The sequence below is a fragment of the Lygodium microphyllum genome, chromosome 2 (genome assembly GCF_053477565.2).
Source record: "Lygodium microphyllum isolate KBCC chromosome 2, Lygodium_microphyllum_v1.1.10, whole genome shotgun sequence".
NCBI classification, from domain to species: Eukaryota; Viridiplantae; Streptophyta; class Polypodiopsida; order Schizaeales; family Lygodiaceae; genus Lygodium; species Lygodium microphyllum.
The window spans coordinates 32609241-32623359 of record NC_141136.1 but is presented as its reverse complement, the minus strand read 5'-3'; the positions used below and the strand labels follow the sequence as shown (position 1 = coordinate 32623359).

The window sequence follows — 14119 nt, the reverse complement described above, 5'->3', positions numbered from 1 at the left end:
GTCAGGGAGGGAATCGACTTCTTGTATAGCATGGCTAGGCTAGACTAGCACTTGGCGCGGGTTTGGACTTGAGAGTTTTGGCATTTTGTGATCTCCTCTATGATGACTTCTGTTGTCCTTCCAGGCATCCCTTGGTAGGGAGTGTGGATGCCCTTTTTGTATAGCACTGGAACGATGCTCCTCACATATGCATGGGTTAGAGAGGGATGAGTGTGAGGGAGGTCTTATACACACACTCCATTAGTTTGGCAGTTCAAAACTTGAAGCTAGTGTGACTTTCTTCATGATGGGATGGCTTGACAGTGAGCATGATGTTTCTCCTAGTCTGATTGTACATGGGGGAACCCCTTTGGTGGGATGGTCTGAAGGTAGGGAATCTATGGTCATTGTGTGCTTTCTGTGGAGCTGTTCACGAGAAGCAATGGGATTCAGCTATTTTTCAGTTTCTGTGAACAGCATTTGAGTATGATAGCTATTGACTAGTGCTTCTTCTTGAGGCATTTTCTGGACTGGTAGTCATACCCCAAAGATAGTCTCAGAGTATTCCCAGCGGTGCTTTTGGGTACTTTGAGCATCTTCTTCGAGTGTCACTTGTTGTTTTCTTTCAGCTGGAATGAAGGCTGTCTCTTATTTTGTGTGTCGCTTATATATAGTTTCTGTAAATGATGTTCTAAACTTCCCACCTCTTAGCACTTTGCACTGATTATAAATTTCTCAAAAGCTAGTTTAGGATATAGCCATTCAGTCTAAAGCATGTAGCATCTAAGCCATGTATCTAGAGAGATCTGTTTATTTGAGAATGTTGAGGGCATTTTATTAGGTGGTGCAATGCAAAGAGTAGGTTATTTTGACTTAGTCTTGAGCATATCAGCATGTCTCTTATTGTTGTACATTGGCTGAAGCCTTTCTGATTCTTGTGGCAGGGTGTTTGCATTGGGCTGAGTGAAGTTATGGCCAGTGCTGGAAAGCACCAACTGGTTGCTTATATGGATAGCCTTATACCAACTATTCGAGATGCGCTTTGTGACAGGTAATTTAATTTTTACACCTTTATATCAGAGTAGAGTCATTTCTAAGTACCAAAGACACTAAATAATATAACTGATGGTTGCATTGCATTGACAGTGTTCCAGAAGTGCGGGAAGCTGCTGGTTTAGCTTTCAGCACTCTATTCAAGGTGCGTTTCAATGGTTAAAATTATAATCTTGTTGTCTCATGTAGCTAACAACTCAAAAAGAGCAAGGGTGAAGCTTACCAACATACTTGTGTAGCCAAATGGATGGCGCTTGGCTGTTACTCTATTTCATTTTTGAGTTTCATGCTGATGCCATGGTAACAATAGAATTTAAGGTGACCATGAAAGGTGTCACATATTGGCTCTTTCTGATTTTGCTTTGTTTGGAATCTTTGGAAATCAAATGGATGTGTTTCTGTATTCTTCTGAATCCTGTACTGATAATTACAACTTCAGCATCTATGGTTGTCCAGTCCTCGGGATTGAAACAACTGTGATGAAACACAAACTGCTTGTTGTGTTGCTAGTTTGATAGAATGAAAGGAATGATGAAAATTGAAAAATCTTAGAAATAAAATATTATTTGTCTGCAGTGAACACAAACTGCTTGTTTTTTGCTAGTTTGATAGAATGAAAGGAACAAATTAGGGGCTATTTAGCCTAAGGGCTATTCAGAAGGGTTTTGAAAACTCAGCGGTTTCTAATGAACCATTGTGGAATAGCCAACTTTTTATAATAAAAAAATTAATAATGGACACAAATTTGATGCATTTACATACTTATGTGATTAACATCTTAAAGCTTTGATATATTCCCCTACTCTCTAAAGATTTGGCTTGAACAACTTGCTGTGCATAGCTGAATCACAACACAAAACAGAATATTAAAGGTTTAATATATTCCCCTGTGCTCTAAAAAGCCATGCTGCCATCATATTTATAGTATGATCTTGAAATCGACCCCTTGGTTTTTGCCCTGGTAGCTTGATCCAAGGCATTAAATTAAATTAACTAGTTTAAAGTTGTAACAACGTAATCACTTAATCCTAGATGGGCTCTGCATTAAACATTATGCATAATTCTAGCAGCCATAGGAAGGCTAGAAAATAATTTTGAGAAACATCACATCGGTATACATGTAAATACATTATTTTGGAACAAGGCACATTATTCTGAAAAATATGACATCTGCATGCATGTAAACATATTCAAACACACAAATTTGTAGGACAGGCATGCTATAATAGTTACATCTAACCACAAACACACTTAGCTAGATTAAACTCAATCTAAATGTGTGTACTGCAGAGTGCGGGGATGCAAGCTGTAGATGAAATTGTTCCTAACCTCTTACAAGCATTGGAGGATGATTCGACTTCAGCAACAGCTTTAGATGGTTTGAAGCAGATTTTGAGGTGAATATGTGCTGCACCAAGTTTCTTCAGATGTTTATCTCATAATTGGTCTGATAGATATTGATGGAACGTGTCACACCAAATATATTTATCGATCTTCAAATGTTTGCCAATTTTTCTTCGGCTCATTTTTTTCTTTTTGGCTTTACCAGCGTCCGGACAGCAGCTGTTCTGCCCCACATCTTACCCAAACTGGTCAAACCTCCTCTAACGTACGCATTCTATGAAATATGATAAAGCATTTCTGATGTTGTGTTTAGATCAAGTTTCTGCCGTTTGGAAATCCTGTTTGCAAATTTTGGACTTGAAAACATATTCTGTTATTCAATGTTTGGGCAGTAGTTAACTGCCAAAGGATGCAGGTTGTTAGCTCATACATTTTGACCTTGGGGCGCCGGGTGTGCCTTTCGGTTTCATTGGAAAGAAAATGGCAGGGAAATCCAGTAATATTATGTAGTCTTAGTTTACCTTATATGTTATCCTCCAATGAATCTTTGTTTTGTATCTTGTCCTGGTGGTTTTGTAATTTGTAGACACCACACAAATAGGTATTGTCACTAGGGTGCGGGCTCTGGCCTTTCTGTACTCCTTGTAGAATGTGTGTGGAACTTCTGGAATGTTCCTTCGCATCCTGTTGAAAGTATTTTTCACAAGAAGTCTCTCAACTATGCTGATTACTGATTATTAGGCTTGGGTTCATCACTATGTGCAGCCCATGAGCTTTGTTGACGAAATCAGAGAAGGTTGTCCACTGTTTGTTTGTAGCTTACCAGAGGCTGTGTAAGGCATATTTATAAAAATCTCTATTATATACTTAACAATATTTTACAAACATTGAAAAGAAAATTCCTGGCTGAAATGGAAGAGAAAATTTCTGGACAATACAGACACAAATACACAGAATCAAGTTCGGGGCAGAATACCTTAAGAAAGAAGTAGTTATTGGAAGTCTCATAGTATATACCTTGGATCCCTAGAACCAGTGTCAATATCTATGGATAGCATTTGAGATATAATTCGAGGCATCTGGGTCTCTTTTTCTGAAAATCAGGGCAGTGAAATTCACCACAACAGCTTAACTGGTGAAAAGAAAATATTTGAAAGCCTTATCTGTATAAGATGAAGCCTAATCAGCCTTACTCTGGTGATATAGCTGCTGTTCATTTTCTCCCTGATGAATGCAAAACTTTCAAGCTTTGCCATGATGATTGTAAAGCTCGGAACAGCTGGTCTTATCATGGTGATGGTAGATGATGACTCATGTAGTGATAATATAGCACGAGCAGTGTTGATGACTGTGTTGGCTGGGGCTTGATGCTGCTGTAGCAGCCTTGTCGTTTTCCACACTTTTGTCTTCCAGCTTTGAGTTTTTAGTTTCTAGCTTTTCTTTGCACCCTTTTTCTGGAGTTTAGTTTAAATTTAATAAATTCATTTTACACCACTGTTGGCAGGGCAGCAGAAAAGGGTGAAGAGGAAAGGAAGGGAAGAAAGGGGAAGGGCAAGAGTGAAGAAGAGGTGGTGGTTAAAGTGGGCAGACGAGTAGGCCTAGGATGGAGGAAGAGGAGGAAAGGGATAAAAGGGGCCCTGGGGAAGGGGTTGGTATGCATAGAAGCAAGAAGTGGGGGAAGGCTGAGAATTTCGTGGGAAGCAGGGGCTGCTTGGGTTTTTGGGAGTTTTCTTTTTTGGGGTGTGTGGTTGTGGGGGCTCGGTTTGCTGAGGGCTGGCCAGGGGGCACTTAAGTGGATAGACAGTTCTGTAGCCTAATCATGAAACCAAAGCATTGGTCATCTTTTATGCAATGTTGTTGGATTCCACCATGTTAGATCATAGTTCATTGAGAACAACATGGAATGCTTATTATGTCTGTTAAAACAAACTGGTGGTGATAAGGTCATTAAACCAACAATTGTGCAGGGCCTTCAACGCTCATGCATTGGGAGCTCTGGCAGAAGTTGCTGGTGCAGGCTTGAATCAACACCTTTCTATTGTTCTCTCACCCCTTATTTCCGCGATGGGTGACAAGGAACAGGTTTGTTGGTTAGCCGTGTCTAGATTTATGGCTGCCTCTGTCGTCTGTGTTCAACTTGAATATGGTTTGAGCAAAAATTGAGTAATGTTTAAATTACCTTAGTAATGTGTTAACAATCTGACAAATTGGTTTATTTAGAGTGTGCATCCATTTGCAAAGAAGGCTGCAGAGACAGTAGTTATGGTTATTGATGAGGAAGGGATTGACATGCTTATGTCAGAATTAATGCGAGGTCTTGGGGATACACAGGTTAATCTCACATTCTGAAACTTCTTTACTTCAGCCCTCAATTAAGCAAGGTACAAGAGTATCAATCAAATTGCTTTGCCCATACAGGTCACTGTTAGGAGAGGCAGTGCATATCTAGTTGGGTTCCTGTTCAGAAATAGCAAGTTGGATCTAGCTGAGGAGGTTCCTGATTTGATCACAACATTGGTTGTTATGTTGACAGACTTGGATTCTGCAACAGTTGAGGTATGGGCATGCTCTGCAATTTCAATATTTAGTTTAATTGCACAAATGGTTTCTATATGAGCATGCATTTATGTGCACCAGGCTGCATGGGAGGCATTGTCAAGTGTGACTGGCACCATACCAAAAGAAAATCTACCTAGCTATGTGAAAGTTCTCAGAGATGCGGTGTCCACTGCCAGAGATAAAGAACGTCGCAAGCGAAAGGTTAGTAAATCATAGGTTTGACGAATCATGCTGTTGAGAAAACGTAGGCTTGATGAAGTGATGAAGCTTGCCGTTGAGAAAAGCCTTTGTAGCTCATCTTTGGTGGTTTTTTCACTTGGACAATATTTTGCTCAACTATTATTTTGCTGTCTGGATGTTTATAGGGACTTCCTATCACAGTTCCAGGTTTCTGTCTCCCGAAAGCCCTACAGCCTGTACTCCCTATTTTCTTGCAGGTAAAGAGCTGTCTAGATGTTGATTTTGGTAGGTCCTTTGTGTGTTTAGAGGTAATTCTTAAACATTTCAAAGCTCTGACATGTCAGAGTGCCTTGTTAGGGCCTGATGAGTGGATCAGCTGAATTAAGAGAACAGTCTGCAGAAGGTTTAGGCGAGCTGATTGATGTTACAAGTGTTGAAGTGCTGAAACCATTTGTTGTTCCAATCACTGGGTATTTATTTCAAGGCTTCAATGTATTTTCTTTCTATTTTTCCATTTTTTTGCTTTGATTATATGTCCTGTTGCATGTATGTGTATTTCCATCCAATAGCTGACTACATTACCTGAAATACTTTGTTTGCAGGCCTTTGATTCGTATTATAGGAGACAGATTCCCATGGCAGGTTAAGAGTGCTATCTTGGCCACTCTTGGCATTATCATCAGCAAAGGGGGCATTGCTTTAAAGCCTTTCCTACCACAGCTCCAGACAACATTTATTAAATGTCTTCAAGACAATACTAGGTTTGTGTGCTAGGAGTTTGGCTGGTAAATTGTGTACACACGTGCACACATGTGCACACACAACAAAACAAAAAAAAAGAAGTCTGTGTTTAAGGGGTTAGCTAGCAGGTTCCATCATATCTGATGCAGAGTAATGAGAGCCCTGTTGCTCATGGAAGGTCTCTAACATATATTGGGAAGTTTAACTCCTTGTTAATAAAATGGTTGATGACTATCCTGTCACTTGAAATTCACAGAGCTGTGCGGTCGAGAGCAGCTTGGTCACTAGGCAAACTTACATCACTTAGTGCTCGTGTGGATCCATTAGTGGGAGACCTTCTAAATGGCCTTCAGGTAGATGTTCTTCTCTGCTTATCTGATGTCAAGGACAAATCCTTCATGCTTTTTATCTTTTATGGCTAATATGCTACAAATGGAGCCGGCTAGGTTCTAACAGTAAAAACCTGTGGTTCTTGGGTGACAGAGCTCTGAAGGTGGTGTCAAGGAAGCCATGCTCGTTGCTCTGAAGGGTGTCCTAAAGCATGCTGGCAAAAATTTGAGTATGCCTGTCATTACAAGGGTTGTATCAACGCTGCAAAATTTCCTTCCTTCTGAGGATGATGAAATTAGAGGATCTTCTGCAAGAGCGCTTGGCATGGTTTCACAGGTGTGGGATCCTTGCCCGGTGGCAGGGTGGTTCTGTGGTTTTACTTCTGATTATCACTGCAATGGATGAATTCAAACTTCTGAACTTTTCATTTGCAAACCTCTAAAAGATGATAGATGACAATTTTAGCTGCTTTAATTTGAGTTTTTGGCTATTAATGTGAAATGTTCTGTATTTAATGACAATGCTTCCATAACACCTCTCTACGTGTGGCTGCTGCCATAATTGCCTGCATGCTTAGGAAAAGAAATACAATGTGTACAAGAGTGTCAATCAAGTGCTGGGAAAATTTTGGCAATAAAAAAGACAGTACTTGTAAAAGGTCTGTTAATGGACCCTTGCTGAAATTCGAGGCATTGTTGAATTAACTGCCATTCCCCCTCCCATCGATCTCTTCTCCCCCATTTTTATTTTCCTTTGTGCTCATGCTCACTGCCCCTCCTACTTTCCATTTTGAGGATGACGAATAGGGATTTTAGGAATTTGGGGTAACGCCTTGATAATGTGTTTAGTTGGGAATGTGACCAGGAATTTAGATGAAGTTGAAAATTAGTTTGGAAGAAAGCTTTTTGTAGATTGATACCTTTTCAAATAGAATCATCTCTGAAATCAGAGATAATCATGTCTACAACAGTGGCCTTGTTTCAAACACAAATCTTCCATTGCCTATGCTGTTATCGTCGTTGACAACTACTATGTTTTCGGTTTTAACAATACTAGAGTGACACTTATTATGCATGTCTTTCTGTTATCTTATTATCTGCTTGCAGGTCTTTTCTCTGCATTTAGGTTTTGCTTTTGCATGAGCATTAGGAACTTCCGGAGGGCCTGTACTTTGGAGATGTCTGTATGGGATGCTCTTGGGAATGTGGTAGGCTTATATAAGATTTAGGCTTTGGTTTTGCATGAGCATTAGGAACTTCCGGAGGGCCTGTAGTTTGGACATGTCTGTATGGGATGCTCTTGGGAATGTGGTAGGCTTATATAAGATTTGTGGAGGAAAAAATGAAGGAAACAAAACAGAGTCATCTTTTCTCTGCATTTAGGTTTTGCTTTTGCATGAGCATTAGGAACTTCTGGAGCTCCTGTAGTTTGGACATGTCTGTATGGGATGCTCTTGGGAATGTGGTAGGCTTATATAAGATTTGTGGAGGGAAAAATGAAGGAAACAAAACAGAGTCATCTTTTCTCTGCATTTAGGTTTTGCTTTTGCATGAGCATTAGGAACTTCCGGAGGGCCTGTATTTTGGACATGTCTGTATGGGATGCTCTTGGGAATGTGGTAGGCTTATATAAGATTTGCGGAGGAAAAAATGAAGGAAACAAAACAGAGTCATATTGATGTCTTTAATGTCCATCATGTGTGGAACATATTTTCGTGGAGAACAGGAAAAGAAAATGTGCTTAAACAGAAAACTTGAAGCTAATGTAGCCCAAGACAAGTGGAACTTGGGGCTTCTTTATCACATCCCATAAGATGGACTATCCCTCCAACATGTCCTGCATGGGATGCTTCAGCATGGTACTAAGTTGATCAAAGCTGAGACAATGTGGTTCAGTTCTGTGTTACAAGTAGGGTCTGTGGGGCATTTCCTCTGTGAGCCAACTCAGAGCTTAATCATTTGTGTGTTCTTACCCCTTGTCTCTGTCTTAGCTTTGCTTGGTCAGCCATTGTGCTCACCAAATTAGGCTTTAACTTGGCAGCTCTTAGCCCTTGTTCCTTAAATGGAAGTTTGACCTTGTTAGTAGAAGGGGAACAAGGTGGACTACTGCAGGTGAATCTCAGCTGTCTTGTGATGTGTGAGCCTTCGGTGGGCCGCTTAGATGGCCTTCTAAACAGCAAATATGGTGGTCAAGAATTGAATTTTGACAAGTAATAGCTTGACATATGTGTGGTGGCAGAGACATGTGCATCAAACTGGCAGCCAGCGGCAATGACTCATGCCTGGTGGGCGCCCTAGTAAAGCATGTCTGCAATATGTGCATTGTTTGTTTGTTTGTTTGTTTGTTGTGCGGGTGGGCGTGGGGCATGTAGAGATTGTAACTTGCACAAGGCAGGTGGCTTCAAGCAACATGCGACTTCAAGCAGGTGGTCTGTGTTTACAGAGATGCAGGCCACTCAAAATTCATACTATGGAGGGTATATGCCTAGCAGGACCAGTTTCACCAGTTGTGTGGTTTATGATCAGTGTAGCTTGATCAGCAGGCAGGTGGCCTCTTGCTGTTCTCCACAAGCATGTGGTGTGTGAGTGGTGTTACATATTTTCCTTTTTTCTTCAGGTGGTCACATGGCTTTTTGATGATGTGCTGAGGGGGCGGAAAGACCGGGGTGGCAATTGGGCAGACTAAGGGTGCCCAGAGTTGGGAAACAGATCTACAGTATCTTGTTCGAGAAAGCTTGTGTGGCTAGTAGAATGCAAAGTCGTGGTGGGGCTGTATTGGATATTGAGCTTATGGATTACATGCAGATTTTGTTTGGTATCTGCCCTCTTTTTCTTTGTATTGTACTTCTTCTACTTTAGTATTCTGTCAGCTGTAATGTTTTAAAGGTAAAATGGTTGAGATTATTCTTATTTCTTGAGAGCAAGATGTCTAGTTTTCAATGTAACAGCTTCTGCTCAATATTAAGGGCAAAGAGAAGTATTTCTCTCTCTCACAAGATCATGCAAAGGTTGTACATGTGCACATGCATATACGTATTGAAATCGTTATGAACTAAGAGCAGGTTGAGAAAGAAAATCAGCTCTTCTTCATGATGGATCAACTACATATTGACATGGCTCTCTTCTTGGTCTTCAAATGGAAGAAAAGCTCCAAAAAGAGGTGCTCTAATGAATTTACAAGTCTGTTGTTCTACAAAACGTATTTGATGATGGAGCGTGGTCCTACAAAATTGTAGCAAGAGAAGACAGAAGTTGAGGGATCTGATGATGAGTGTGAGGATGATGTTGCAGATGGTTGGTTGGGACCGACTTTGGAGCTATCTTTAATTGCGCGAGTTACTCGCCAGTTCACCATATGCGTCCACGAAGGGGGTCATACACATGGTCCCTTGGTACAAGGGCTTTACTGTGGAGGTGTTTGCACTCCACAATAGGTTTCTTTAGTACCCAGTCACTCTTCTTCTCCCCGGCCTGGCAATTGAGTATCGCCAGTTGGTGGAAGACTTTGGAATGCTTTTCGGCACTATTCTTCCCGCGTCCTTCGCGGATGCAGTGACAGTTGCAAGAGTCCCAAAGGTACGGGTGGCAGTGAAAGAGGTGAAGAATATCCCACAGTTCCTAGAGATTGAGGCGGGGGTGCACTTCTTTAGGCAGTAGGTCATTGTGACGGGGCAGCCAGGCCAGTGCCTTCGCTGTCACGACTTTGGGCATCAGGCAACAGGTTGTACGTGTTTCGGAGCTAAGGTGGCTCCGCCGACAGACCCGCAGGTGGACGCTGATGGCTTCACACGGGTCCAGAGATGACAGAGAGGAAGACGGCAGGGGAAGGACGTAGCCTGTGTCTCAAACCCAGGCTTGGCAGCAAGGAGCAGGCGGGGATGCGACGCCCCCTTGGCAAAGCACTCCACAGCCCCCTCCTATCCCCCCCACCTGGCATGGCCGCAGCCCCGTATATCCACCACCCGCGCCACAGACTACCTCTCCTGAGTTCCCACAGCCCCCATACCCACCTCTCTCCACATCCCAGGCGCCCCTCTCCCCTCCACTGACCCTGGCCCACAGCCCCCCACTTCGAGGACCACCAGCCTGCCCCCACACCCGCCATGTACTTCCGTCCACCCCATCATCCCTCGATCATCCTTCCCCCCACCACCTCCCGTACCAAGCACCTCCCTGATCCGCACCTGGTTCAGGTGATCCCTCCCCAGATCCACCCCTCGCCTCCCACAGGAGGTGATGAGCCACATACGCCTATATCCTCTTCGCACCATCAGTCCTCCCCCGTCCATACAATCACTAGCTTATCCACCTCTGCAGCTGTCACACTTTCCCGAGACAGATACACTTGTTGCCACAGGAGTTCTTCCGCAGTGGCCAATGGTTCTACTTGAGAGTTTCGGAGCGCGGAGAGTTCCCACTACCTCTAGAGGTGGGGATCTTCGTGGTTCGTAAGTCAAGGAGAGGCAAGGTCCATCTACTAGCACCACCGGATAGACCAAACTACGCCTTTTTTCTCCAGTCCTCTGACTCAGGGAAGTGGACGACGACATAGATAGAGGAAGAGTTGAATAGTCAGGTGGCAGACCACACCTCCCAGTGGATGGGAGAAGAAGAACTAGCACTGTTTCCATAGCAATGGCCTGGTTGCATGATGGCCATTAACTGGTGGGTTGGTGCCGAGGTCCCTCACCTGATCGTTATCTTTTGAGCCCCTCCACAACGGCCCATTTCTACCATTGCACAGAGTCTCGACTCTTAGCATGGTTGATTGATGCATTGATAGTACTACTTGGAACTTCTATCACCCCGTTGGTCCGGCCGAGGGCCACCATGGGGGAATGAAGCTCACCGTCCAGACCGACGGCAAAGCGTATCTGCATGCCTCATAGCTCCTCGTCGTTATCAGCAGCCTCCACACTGAACAGATGCCTGTTCGGGCAGTCACAGGTTTCCCCATGAGCTTACACCTTGCATCATGGAATGTGAATAGGCTCTAGTACAGTGGGGCACATGGTTCTAGGAAATTGATTGTTCGGCAGGAGTTGTAGCCTGCCCTTTTCGGACGGATCAACATCTTACTTCTACAGGAGCACAAGCTCACCTTCACCCAAGCCCAGCGGGTAGGGAAAGTACTTTCAAGCAGCTCGTACACTTACTGGGAGCATGCCATAGGTGCCCATGGTAGGAGTGGAGGGGTATGTAACTCTATTGGTCCGAGTCTTACCGCTTGTGTTCGAGACCAATGGACGATAGTGGCAGGGAGGTTGCTATGGATCAAATTGGATATTGGGGACTCGTGCCTTGGAGTCCTTAATATCTATGCCCCTGTGGAGGTTAGGGCACGCAATAGGTTCTGCGTGGAGATCGCGGAAGGACTCCCAAAGGTGGACTCCTGGATTGTTGGAGGAGACTTCAACAACGTGGAGGCCTTGGAGCACCAGCAGGGCAGAGGGAGAAAGTACGAGGGCATGGCCGGGGAGGAGCAGGAGGCATGAGTGGTCTTTCTACCGACAGTAGGAGCAGGCGATACCTGGAGAGACCCTGCCTTCCATAGGAGGGAGAGGTCGCTAGACTTCTCTTGGGGATACAGATGGCTTAGTGGAGTCCTGCTGGAGCGGTAGGATAGGTTTTATGTGGGAGAGTGGGGAGGCTCTCGGGGAGGCCAGATTGGGCAGTTGGTAGGCACCACGTTGTCGGATCATTGCCCGGTTCTCTTGACACTAGATCCCCCAACACCTGCCCTAGATACATGATCTTATCGAATCCTTGACTCGATCTACAGGAGGGAGGAGGTGATGAGAGAGAGAGAAGATTTGGACCAGAGAGTGGGGCAGGAGGGGCTAGATCGCAGAGGAGGTTGCAGAGGCCCTAGAGTAGAATCTGCCAAGAGGTAGCCATACAGGCTATGCAACAGAGCTGGGAGGAGGAGAGAACACTTCGGCGGGACCTTGCACCCACGTAGAGATTACTACAGGAGGCACCAGGGGATCCTACTCTCCATGCATAGGAGGTGCGTGTGTGAGCAGCCATTGCTGGCCTAGAGGACAAGCGCTCTGAGTTCTCTTTCCGCACCTTACCAGCTTTCTAGGCACAGAAGAGGGACACAATGTGCAGGGAGTTTTTTCAGATGCACCAGCCTCGCATCGCAGGAGAGCAGATATGCAGCATTTGAGATCAGTATGGGAGGACCCGTTTCAGCCCAGAGGAGGTGATGGAGATTGCCACTGACTACTATAGTCGCCGTTTCCAGTAGGAGACAGCTTCAACTAGAGGACATCGATGTAGATAGCAGGTCTGGGATAACATCACGTCTCTTGTCACAGAGGAGATGGGACGCTCCCTCCTAGGCCCCTTCACAGAGAAGGAACTAGAGGAGGCTTTCCATAGACAGGACGGACAGAAATGCATGGGAGAGGATGGCCTCTGTAAGGCTTTCTTCGCTATCTTCTGGGAAGTGGTGAAGGACCCTCTATTGTTGGCCTTTCAAGAGATCTTCACCTCAGGGTAGATGCCAGGGAGTCTATCGGCATGCCTTATCAGTCTTCTTCCCAAAGGGGAAGACCGGTTGGAGCTTTCCTAGTGGAGACCGTTCACCTTACTGTTAGTGGCCTATAAGGCAGTGGCAAAGATGATAGGTAGGGGACTACGCCCCTTGCTTCTGGACATTATCCACGACACGTAGAAAGGCTTTGTCCAGGATAGGAGCATCCTGGACAATGTATTCACCTTCTTTGAGGCGTTAGAGTGGGCCCAACATAGTGGGCAGAGATTGGCCGTACTACTCTTGGATTTTGAGAAAGCCTATGATAGGGTGGACTGGGATTTTCTAGAAGGCACCATGGTGAGGTTGGGTTTCCCCAAGGCTTGGATTTCCGGGGTCTCGACACTTTACAGATCGGCCACCATCAGGGTTCTCATAGGAGGGAGGGAGACGAGGGGAGGAGTGTCGGCTGGAGAGATCGGTCTGACAGGGGTGTCCCCTGGCCGCGTACCTGTTCCTTCTCTTTGCAGAGGCGATGTCTCACTTCCTCAGGTCATGTGTGAGCGGTTTACGTGGCCTCCCACTTCCAGTAAGAGAGGAGACCGAGTTGTTAGACTCAGAGTATGTAGATGACACAACACTCTACATAGAGGACGACAAATTGATGCTGGAGAGAGGGAGGTTGGCTCTTGAGGCGTTCTGTACTGCAACGAGAGCAAAAATCAATTGGCGAAAGTCGGTTGGTTTCCTCACAGACCCGACTCTAGCACAGAGTGGAGCGTCCACCTGGGATTTAGATGGGTGAGTAGAGGACAGACCATCCAGTACCTAGGGTTCCAAGTGGGACTCGACATCACTCCTACCTAGCAGTTTCTTCCAATTCTCGATTCTATTCGGAGGAAGCTGACCTACTGGAGTACGGTTCGCCTCTCACTAGCCAGCCGAGCCCTGGTAGTTAACTAGGTCGTCCTAGGAACAGTCTAGTACATCGCCTCATGTTGGTGCTTCTCCTCCTCCTGCGTAATGCAGCTTTGCCACCTAGTGCGGAATTTCCTTTGGTCCGGGTCAGATGGCTCCAGGGATTCCAGGGCCAAGTTGGTGTGGGCGACCATTTTACGACATCGGCTAGAGGGAGGGCTTGGGATCATAGACCCAGAGTATCAGAATATGGTCCTCTTCGGCAAGCTAGTTGTCCGTGGCCTCACACTGGGAGGGTAGACCTGGAAGGTCCTATTGCAGGACGGTCTTCAGGACTGTAGACCGAGACTTGGCGGTGAGTGGAGACCGTTTCTAAGATGGATCTTCACACCAGCCCAAATCACCCCCTCAGATCACCCTTCCTACGCAGCTTGCTCCGCATGTGACAGGGCCTTCGTAAGGCCCTAATCCAAAGCCCCCCAGTCTGCCAGGAGGAGATAGACCGTCAGCCGGTGATTTGGAACCCCCAAGTTAG

The 14119-nt window shown here is 45.1% G+C and overlaps 1 protein-coding gene across 2 annotated transcripts in view; it reads left to right on the top strand.

The window, feature by feature from the left end:
• ILA (putative protein kinase regulator ILITHYIA) overlaps positions 1–14119 on the top strand; it is a 147349-nt gene that overhangs the window by 94370 nt on the left and 38860 nt on the right. For both annotated transcript variants that reach the window (XM_087692010.1, XM_087692008.1), the window contains exons 43-55: positions 924–1030; positions 1126–1177; positions 2323–2429; positions 2582–2641; positions 4344–4458; positions 4597–4707; positions 4795–4932; positions 5014–5136; positions 5301–5372; positions 5473–5585; positions 5718–5876; positions 6113–6209; positions 6340–6522. In XM_087692010.1, coding sequence (XP_087548136.1) covers positions 924–1030; positions 1126–1177; positions 2323–2429; positions 2582–2641; positions 4344–4458; positions 4597–4707; positions 4795–4932; positions 5014–5136; positions 5301–5372; positions 5473–5585; positions 5718–5876; positions 6113–6209; positions 6340–6522 — 1437 coding nt within the window. The remainder of the gene's footprint in view (positions 1–923; positions 1031–1125; positions 1178–2322; positions 2430–2581; positions 2642–4343; positions 4459–4596; positions 4708–4794; positions 4933–5013; positions 5137–5300; positions 5373–5472; positions 5586–5717; positions 5877–6112; positions 6210–6339; positions 6523–14119) is intronic.